This window comes from Cheilinus undulatus, linkage group 10 (assembly GCF_018320785.1).
Source record: "Cheilinus undulatus linkage group 10, ASM1832078v1, whole genome shotgun sequence".
Classification (NCBI taxonomy): Eukaryota; Metazoa; Chordata; class Actinopteri; order Labriformes; family Labridae; genus Cheilinus; species Cheilinus undulatus.
Genome location: NC_054874.1, coordinates 46,470,533 through 46,481,330, shown reverse-complemented (window position 1 = coordinate 46,481,330; position 10,798 = coordinate 46,470,533). Strand labels below are relative to the sequence as shown.

Here is a 10,798-nt window from a genome sequence, read left to right as displayed (position 1 = left end):
ACTGCTCCTCGTCACTGATTGGTCCTGTCACTTTCTAACCGGGCCCAAACGGTTCAGATGGGAGCTTTGCAAGATGGAGTCGCCAGTGAAAAACAAGGAAACGGGCGTATCCATCTGCTTTGCAAGGTTACCAAGCTCATGGAACGTCCTCCAACAAACTCTGAAGACTGAAGTTTTCAGAGTTTAGGACTTTGATTTCTTGCCAATGTGTTTCACATTCTACCTGTTTTACCTGATTTAATTCATCTATCTTTGTCACTGATTAGCTGTTGTTGTTCTAAATGATTGTTTCTGTATGTTTAGTTTTATTGTGCTGTGATTTTAATGTGCTTGTAATCTCAACGGCACTGAAAATGAGAGAAACCTCAATGTCATTTCAAGAATAAATAAAGGTTTGAATTGAATTGAACTTGCAAATTGTAAAAGGTGTACAGTCTTCAGCTACATTACCTACATAGCTATGTAGCTAACATAGCTTCATTAGCTTTAGCCTTAGCTACATTTGCTTTGTTAGTGTTTTTCATACAGGACGGGTTTTTTCATATTTAACATCTGTAATGAGGTTTTGCAGGCCACGTTTTGACTTCTAACTCTTGGTACACTAACCTTACCTTGCCTTATCCTAACCAGAAATTCAGTCCTTTGGTTTAATCTGGTTTTATTTTGAAAGTTTAAGTGTGTATTTTCATCCTGACAGAGTTGGTATCTCACAGACTGAATGATCAGTCCTGGGTGGATTCTGACAGATCATGATCCGGGTGGTAAATCAGCTGTTTTTTAACCACAATAATCTATTTTTTTCTCCCAAATTACTGTGGATTGGGTTTTAAGAAATAAGCATTATTTCTGCACAAAATAAGAGTAATAGTGATGATAGCCCAGATGTATAATAGTATACAGGGATATGAATAACCAGGTACCTAAGTGTGCATGTAAATGTCACATCCCATATATGATTAAAAACTGGGATGAGGCCCACTATCAGGATATTCAGGCCCATGTAAACAAACTCTAATGGTTTTCTTTTTTTTTTTTAAAAGTGCTTCTAACATTCATTCATGACGCCAAAAGGTTCCATATCCTGCATGTACAAAAAGTTTCAACCCCAAGCTAAACCAAAAGCTCTTCACAGGAACTCTAAAATTCTGGCAAATAAATTGTGAAATGTTCCTGCAGTTCATGCAGCAGTTATCATGGATTCCAAAGACTTGCAACATCTACAACTGAGGAATTTGGCTGACTGTATAGTCTTTAGCAATCATCGTTAAGAAGGAATAAAGTTACAGTTAGACAGAGTGGAAATCAAATCTTATGAGTCCTTAATGAAAGATACCATTGAGAAAAACAACAGCATGCATGGGAAAAGGAAGAAGAGGCTTGTTTTTGTAGCTTGTAAAGTGTCTGTTCTGTGTCTCGTGCAAACTGGACTCACATGGGATCCTTTAAAAGCATAACAGCTGCACAAAGGCAGCATTCCAGCACATGTGACACAAAACACTGACTCATCTGGGTGATATTCTTACAAAGAGATTCATTTCAATGTCCTATAGTGAAAAAGATGTGACACTAGATCCTTTCAGGGATATGAAATCCTGCACGTAAACAAACCGGCCTCCTCGGAGCCTCGCTGATAACTTGTCAGATCATCTCAACATAAAATTCCTCCGCAGAGGAGAAAGAAACGCAGATATGAATGCATGCAGAGATTTCCAGATCTTTTCATAAGTCTTTTATTCATTGAAGAGTTAGCTTGTGCTCTCAGAAACATGTGAATTATGAGAAAAACTCTCAGCCTGCGAGATTTTCCCCTCATGAAATGTCCAAACAATATTTCCTCTTTATTGTTTCAAATATCAGTACACGCGTGTCCTCGTCCGGGACACAGAATCTATATGGAAAATAAAAATGAACAACTCTTAAAGCAGTAGTCAAAAGATCAAAAACCAAAATACACAAAATGATAAAAGAGTCCACCACCAAAAGAGTGCCAAAAACTAAATCAGTGTTTTGTAGAAAGCAAGCAAAGGGAGCATTTATTTAGAAACTTTATTTTCATCTTTACAGTTTTGTCTCCTTTGTTTCAGCGTGATCTCCAATTAAAGCCCTGAACAAATCCTAGCACACAGAATAATGTCAACAACATACATTTACATCAGAGGTCTTTAGTTTCCTTTACTGGGTGTTTTTCTTCAACAAACAAAAAGAATTCATAAAAAATGTGATGGTTGGTTAGTACAGACTGTGCACGTTTCTCTTTTGTAATCTTTTTTTAGTGGTATAGGTAGGAAAGGTCATAATTAAAAAAACAAAATAAAAATTATTTGCAATTAGCACCGTTACTGTGATTTATATTAACTTAGGGATCAGCACCTCGTCCCGTTAGTAGCGACTAGGAGTTGTCAATCTGCTGCTGCTGCTCAGAGGAGCTTAGATGATGAGCTCTTTGTCAACATCCTCTGCAAACACAAAGACACAAAAACATCCATCAGGACAAATATGATCAATATGGCATCATATGCAGAAATACTATCAACTTCTGGACTTTATTTTTGCTCTTTTTACTGTTATTTCTTGTCTTTCAATGTGCCTGACATTTTACTTGTTAATAAGACTGCTTTAGACTCTTGAAAAAGTTTTTTTTTTGACTCTGAGTTTTTCTACTCATAAAACAAAGCTTATTTTGGTTAAGTATAAATGACATTAAGGTTGTTGCTAATTTTAGTCAATGTTTAGTTTTCAGTACAGATGCACCAGTTAACCCTTTACCTACTGAGTTTAAAAAGGTGATTTGGACATATTTTGTTATTATGGCTGGAAGTTTGAAAGTTTTGGTCTGTTTTTTCCCCAGGAGTACTTGAACTTGACTTTTCAACATCTAGTTAATGATTATTGCACATTATATGGAATTGTCAGCAGTTTAAAAGAAAAACAATAAAAACCTGGTGTTTTGCTATAAATGACCACATCATATGGTTGTGAGTACTGTAATGAGCCATACATGTGCGAATGCCCACAATTCTCAGCTTTCCAACACCGTTGGAATTTTTCTGATCCGACAAACTTTGATGGAGTTACGGTAATAATACTCCGGACATATAAAACAGCGCCGGCGCTGGGTCAGTAGGTAAAGGGTTAAACAACAGTATCAGCCAATGGTGGCGCTGTTTACAAACATCAGCCATCAGCCAAATAATGTGGCATGAACAAATAAAACAGAACAAATTAGTAACCGGTGTTCATCTGTTGTGTCCAGTCAACGTATCCAGTGGTGTAGTGGTGTGTGCAGAAGTGGTATGACTCTAAATCAATGCACTCTTCATTTAGGAGTTGGTCCACTCTATGGAGACTAAAATGGAAGAGGGTAATCTCTGTATACCCTCCACTAGGCTGGAGCCAATCCCAGCCATTTTTGGGTGAGAGGCGGGATGCACCCTCGACTGGCCACTAGTCAATCATAGGTTTCAATGCTGGATGTTTTGATTATTATATAAAACACTGAAAATGACCTTTTTCTCCTTCTGCGTCAGGGAAGTCAAACTCAAGGCCCAGGGGCCAAATCCGGCCCATGGTGCAGTTTTTACCTGGTTTTAACTAGAACTGGCCCGCAGGTCTGAGGCCTGCAGATTTCCTCCAATATAGAAATGAGAATTTAACCTTGAAGATTTAAAATATCCTTGTTAAGTCAGAAAAATGTGAAGAAGTACAGAATAAAAATAATGAGATAGAAAATAAGGTAATTAATTTGTTTTCATTAAATATTTTTAATTTGCATCTGAAAATTCGGTCTTAAACTCAGCATTTTGGCTTTTTATCTCATATTGTGAACTTTTAGATTCCAGTTTTAAATTTCAAGTCATATTTTGAAATTTCATGATCATGATTTCAGATTTAATCTCATATTTTGCACTTTTAAAGTCCTAACTTTGACTTTTAATCCCATATTTTCACTTTTTAAACTCACAATTTTGAATTTTATCTCATATTTTGACCTTTTAGATTTACATTCTTAAATCTTAAGTTATATCTCGACCTTTTAAACTCAAAATTTAGTTTTTATCTCATTTTGTGACCCATATTTCGGCCTTTTAAACTCATGATTTTTGTATTTTACTTCATATTTTGACCTTTAAACTCATGACTTTTACTGTCTATCTGATATATTTGCCTTTTAAAAACAGAATTATTTATTTTAACAAAAATTTTAACTTTTAATATCAGATTTTGAGCCTTTAAACTTATCATTTTGACTTTTTTTTTAAACCTCAAAATCATTTATAATCAGTTTTTCTCCCCCTTTATGAATTACCTGTGAAAATAAGATTGACAGTTTATGGTTAAATGTTGGCCCTGCTGCGCCCTCAGGTTAGACCTAAATTCAGATTTCGGCCCCTGCTGTGGTTGAGTTTGACACCCCTGTTCTATGTCTTCTGTGCAGCTTAGACGGTGAAATAGGTCTGTTCTGTGCTGATACAGGAGTTTTTAAAGAGACAGGAAACATTAAGAACAGCCTGTAAAGCTCCATGCTGATGAGTACACATGAACTACGCCTGAGACTGCCTCTTCAAGTGAACCCAGGCACCATATCTGAGCACAGTATGTTTGTGTTCACTCTGATCAAAAGGACCAGAGTTTAGGGTCAGTTGTACTTGGATCTGGGCCTGGGTCCCGAATGTGAAACCACCCTGAGAGTTAGGATATAGCTTTAAAGTGCTGAGTCCATCAAATAAACTGTTTAACACTGTTGTACACTAGGAAATATGCAGGAGTGCATGTACAAAATGACTCATCAATGCCTAGTTAATTAATGTGACAGCATTTTACATTTTTCAAGAGTTCATATTTAGTTGCTTTCTCTGAGGAGGTAATGCTCTAAAAAAATGTTTCTTGTTATGCTTTTACTTTGAAATCTGTGCAGTTGTAAGCTAGGGGTACACTACTTCCTGTTTGAGAGAAAATGAGGAACTTCGGTAGAGCAAAAGTAATGGCGTTAGCTTAGCCACAAAGAATTTTGACTTGACCTCTGAACTTTCTGAGAGTTTTTAAAGTGAAATGAGCCACTCAGAGAAACAGTGGTGTCCTATTTTCCATCACTGTGAGAGCATTAAGACGCTAAGGTGAGTAGAATCCAGCTGCAGCCCCAATATGGCAGCTTAACTACGGTGGATGTAAAAGGACAAATCAGTATGCAATCAATGCACTTTGAAAAGATTGCTCATGCATGTTGAATGTATTCTTGGGTTTATTGTCTCTTTTCTCGATTAAATAACAATTTAAGTTTTTGATTATTTTATTTCATGATTTTGATTTTTTTTTTAAATGTAAGGCTCTTGTGGTAAATCTACAACTACATTACAATATTAAATACTTAAAGGGACTTATTTATTTACTGGTGATTTCTAAAGACAGGTTGAAATTGATGATTTAAACAACAATGTTTGTTCTTATCAGAGACAGATACTCACGGTCCTTGATGCCGAAGCAGCTGGCCCACTCCTCCAGAGCGATGTATTTGTCGCTGTCAGCATCGCACTGCTCGAAGAAACGGGTGGTGCAATGCTCCATGGGAATGAGGGGAGCACGCAGGGGGGACAGCTCTGTGTGGGTCAGGTATCTGATGGGATACAGACACGAGAGCAATTCAGTGATTACAGATGGAAGAAGGGAAAACAGTGTGAATGCTTTGCTTTCTTCTGTGCAAATAAAATTATCACAGGAAAAACATGCAGAAAATTAAAAATGTAAACATATAGATGCTTTAACATTCATGAATAGGGTGACCATACATCCTAGTTTGACCAGTACTGTCCCGTTTTTAAGATCTGTGTTCAAAGACCCAACAAAGATTTATAAATCACTAATATGTCCCAGGTTTGAACCCTCTCTGCCCGCTTATATCCAACTGAAATACAAAAACAATGCACTAGGCTTGTAAGAGTGATTTGTCTGCATGTAAATTTTTGTCACTGTCATGGCTGTTGCTCTTTAACTTCTTAAAATGAAATGATTTTTGTTAAAAACATATTTAAGATTGGTGAAAAATTGCTTAAATTAGTGAATAATTGAAAAAAATGGTGGAAAAGGTGTTGAAATTGAATGTTTTAAGAACATAGATGGCTTAAAAGTGGCAAAAATTAAATAAAAGTGGACAAAAAATAACCAAAAATTGATGAAATTGTAAGCATGTGTACAAAAAGTGGTAAAAGTGGATTAAAAGTGGCTAAAACGGCTTTAAAGTGCAAAAAATTGATGGAATTTAGGTGGTCTGGGATGAAAAATCGATATAAACTACCAAAAATGGAATAAATGTGGTTAAAATGGGCAAAAAGGGGTGTAAAAAGTAGTTAATATGGGCAATCATGAGGCAACAATAGGCAGAAAATGGCAAGAGTTGATTTAGAAGTGAAAAAACAGGCAGCTAAAAGTGGTAGAAAGGTTATAAAATTTACATAGATCAGTTTTAAGTGGTAAAAAATTGCTAAAATTGGAAAATTTGGTTTTAAAAAGTGATGAAAAAGGGTTAAAAATTGGTGTACATTGGCAACTGTGTAATCTAAAAAATATTCTTAGTATCTTTAAGGCATCTGGTGACCCCCTGATGATTTTATGTCACTGCCATGGTTATTGCTGTTTTACCAAAAGAAAGTCACCAATGCATGATGAATGCAACTCTTTCTCTGACTTGTATTTATGTGCCAGTAAGTTAATTGTAGCATAAAGCTGCTGCTTAGCTAGCCAAGCTGGTCATACTGGTAGGAACTGCTGACAACCCTGGCTAGGCTCGTCAGCATTTTCCAAAGAGCTCCAGGAGAGGTACAGCTTCCTTCAAAAAGAAGCAGATAATGAATATGCTGTTTGCACCCACTCTAATCTCCCATTTTCAGTCACCTGTAGTGGATCTGCAGACATGCAAAGACATATTTAAACATGCAAACACAAAGGGTGGGTATAGGCTAGAAGATGCCCTGCAAATTTTGGTGACAACCAACTTAATAGCACAAATGCATTTTGTTACACCAATGCAATATTACATTTTTTTCTTTCCATGCTTTTAAAAGGTTGCACCATGAGCTCATACATGTGGGTTTGTGGTAAATAAAGCGTCCCTTTTAAGAGGTTTGAAGCTATCTGTGGATCAGCAGACCCAAATGCAGAAAATAAACTCAAACCATGTCCTGTCTGCTGCATACATTTCAAACTTCTTTTCACATCTTATTGGAGTTATCCAGCTTCTGCACACTTACCTCATCAGTAAACCTTCGTTCAGAATTTATAAATGCACTAATGCAAAACTAATAAAACTCTTGCTAAATTCAGGCTCCCTCCAGTGCATTTAGTACAGCAGTCACTTCTTTAGAAAATGTAGTCTTAAAGTGAGCAGCAGCTGGTGCTCTGTTGAGTCCATCGGTTTGTGGTGTGAGATCAGAGGCTGCATCATCCACACTGGAAACCAATCAGCTCTCCGTCTGCCAGAAATCCAACCACGGCTCGAGCAACACCAGATATTTTGGTTTGCAAGCTTACATGTGCTGACGCAGCCATGCCAGAATGACTGAAATAGCTCTGCTTTTTCTCCAGCTGTAAAGAACGATGCAGATTTATCCGAGCACGTCAAACTACATACCCGTCAATGGGGTGCTGGTCGAGCTGGCCGAACTGCCAGTGGACGGGGAAGATGTACATGTTGTAGTTCTTCTGGAAGTCGTGAGCCAGCAGGTCCAGAGAGTGATCACCAGCCTGCAGCCTCTTCTCGTTCTCATAGATCTTCTTCACCTGAAAGATTGGAGAGACACGATCCTCATTACTAAGAAGTCAAAATACACCAGAACACAAAAGCTTTCAAGAGTTTATGAACCCCCGTCAGCTGTTTGTATAGTTTAGAAGTAGGCTGTTGGCTATCTGAAGACATTAAGAGGAAATTTTCATACAAATATTGGGTGTAACTGTTATAAGCATCCTGTGGCATGAAAGCCTGATTGGAGTTTGCAAAAACTCAAAACGAAAGCTTAGCTGCATTTCATGTGTTTTGCACCGAAGAGAGCATTTTTGCAAGGGTCTGAATACTTACATTGATGTGTTATTTCAGTTTTTTTAATAAAGAAATTCACAAAAAAATCTAAAATTCTGTATGCAACCTTTATTTAGAGAGCCCTTTTCAAAGGCTCTGATTCTGCAAAAGCTTTTTAAGACATGCAATTTCTTTAAAAGATCTCTCAAAGGTGTAAAGTTTTTAAGGGACCTAAATCTAGTTAAATTCAAAGTTAAAATCTAAATAAAATTGGGAAGGCTTGTTTAATTTTGAGGAATCAGACGAGCTTCAGGAAAAGCTTTAAAGATGAAACTTTTTGTGCTTTCCTGTAGGAGTGTTGTGGGTGTGTTCTGCTCATTTGATGATGCTCTTGCACACTGCACTCCAGAGCTACTAAAGCGAGGCAAACCCAATCAGAAGCATGCATAAATATTCAAAATACAATGCAAAATGGTTGCAACTTGTTAAAAAATTCTTCTGCATAACATTTCTGTTTGAGCATGATAGAAATGTTCTTGGAAGTTTGCAGCACAGGCCACTTAGGTTTGCATATTCAAAGCTGTTGGTAATTACTTAATCATCCATAAAGGCTTGTTTGGGTTTTATTGCTACTCTAAAGACCCACAAGAATGAAACAGACTCAGATCTGTGCAGAAATAGCAGTGTTGGTTCTAGTAAAGTTTCTACAGTGGATACAAAACTTCTCTCTTCTTTAAAGTCTTATTTCAGTTACAACATTTCCACAGTCTGATTAGATAATGGTCTTTAACTGTTTGGGTAAAACTTGTTCTTTATGAGCCATTTAGAGGAGTTAAAAGCAATAAAACTGCGTGTGTGGTTGGTCTTCAACTTCACTCTAGCATAAATGGACTCAATGTATGAGGTGTGAAAGCACTCTGAGTTATCTGCTGTCAGTCTGAGGGACTTTTATCGCCACTATTCTCTGCCTCAGAAATGTCAAAAGGACGAGTGTTTGAAAAGCTTTCTTTATCCGTCTGTTACACAGCTGATGTTACATCTAGAGCTAAAATTAAAGAGAGACTTTCCACAGATTAGACCACCTGGACGGACAAATTAAACAACAAATCAAGCTACATCAGATCCCGTCCTCACCCTGAGTTTCTGCTTCTCAGTCAGCAGGTTGTTGTCCTCGTCACGCTCGTACAGAGTCACCAGAACGTTCTTCAGCCAGTCCCTCATACGCAGGGGGAACTCGTTCAGCTCGGTGTCCAGGCAGGGCTCGATGACTGAGGACAGAAATCACAATGTCAGCATGAATACGAGAGTGGAAACGTAAACTTAAATCATGCTGCTTCTTTAAAAATATGCAGCAATGCATTCAGGTCTAAACCCTCAGTTTGGAATACAAAAAAAATCTGATATATTTGAATAAATCAGAGCCATATTGATCGGCTGCACTGCTGTCTTTGACTTTTGTACTCTACCTTTTTTTGGTGTTGCAGCAAAGTTTTACTAAACCACTCAACTAAGCCCTTACTGTTTGAAAGTTTTCTTTTATTTTTGCAATTTTTCTTTGAAGTTTAACTTTTTTTATCTACAAATAATCATAGTAATTGTTTTGCTTGTGGAGAGCTATTTTTTAGTTTATCATTATGACAATAATGCACTGTATTTGTGAGGTTATTATAGCATAAATGGTTGGTTTAATATGATTATTACAGCATAAATGGTTGGTTTAATATGATTATTACAGCATAAATGGTTGGTTTAATATGATTATTATAGCATAAATGGTTGGTTTAATATGATTATTACAGCATAAATGGTTGGTTTAATATGATTCTAAGTATGTTGTTGTTGAAGTGTATTGTACGCTACAACTCCACACCATATGTGTGTTTTATTCCATTAGGATATTTGCAATATAACTTGATCACTGTCATACCTTCTCATGTGTCAACCTCCTCCACATTGCACATACTTTTTATATCCCTAATAATTCTTTAAATGTTTTTCTTTTTGCAAGTTGTTTTGCACCAAAACTTGAAGTCCTGTGTGCAAAACTTGGCAGTAAAACTTGACTCTGATTCTTCATTGTTGAATTGCAGGTGCACATTTATTCTCACTGCACATGAAAAGAGATTGCATTTAAAAAAACTTGCAATGATCCATGTTTTAGAACAGCACGCCATCCCTCCTAAAGCATCTTGCAATCAAAGCCTGTTTGATCCTGCACTGCTGAACAACACCTTGATCTCCATTTGGACCCTTCAGGCCTGAATAATTCCCTAATATGTGTGTGTGTGTGTGTGTGTGTGTCAGGTTGAGTTTGAACAGTTGAAGAAACGAAGTTGGCATGTTTGAACAGATCCTCAGCTGCAGCCTGCAGGCCAGACACGACTCTCTGAGCCACTCATCATTCAGAGTCAACACACCGAGCACTGGGAACCAAGACGACTGAGCAGAATTCAACAGCTAAGCTTATCACACCAATAAGAAATAACAAGAACAAAATACGCTGGAAATTTAGATTCTGCTGATCCATAAGCAGCCAGGAAACACAAACAGAAACCACAAGCTGCAAAATAATCACAGAGGAAGAAAAAACAACAACAAAATCCCACAGATAACAAGATGAAATCCAGGTTAATGTGGTGAGATAATCTCTTCATTTAGTCAATAAATAAAAACAGAATGCTGAGCATTTTTTTTTTGCCCTAAAATCTGCAGAATCTTTCAAATTTGAGAATAATATTCTATCATAAAGGGACTCGTACTGTTGCTCATATTGCCAGGTGTTGCTCTTCATAG

The 10,798-nt window shown here is 37.1% G+C and overlaps 1 protein-coding gene across 1 annotated transcript in view; it reads right to left on the bottom strand.

Moving 5' to 3' along the window:
- Positions 1 to 1,714: 1,714 nt before the first annotated feature.
- The window catches only part of sparc (secreted protein, acidic, cysteine-rich (osteonectin)), a 40,859-nt gene continuing 31,775 nt past the window's right edge, over positions 1,715 to 10,798 (bottom strand). Inside the window, exons 7-10 of the mRNA XM_041797723.1 lie at positions 9,140 to 9,273; positions 7,622 to 7,770; positions 5,463 to 5,611; positions 1,715 to 2,456 (exon numbers count right to left, since the gene is read on the bottom strand). Coding sequence (XP_041653657.1) covers positions 2,428 to 2,456; positions 5,463 to 5,611; positions 7,622 to 7,770; positions 9,140 to 9,273 — 461 coding nt within the window. The 3' untranslated portion in view covers positions 1,715 to 2,427. The remainder of the gene's footprint in view (positions 2,457 to 5,462; positions 5,612 to 7,621; positions 7,771 to 9,139; positions 9,274 to 10,798) is intronic.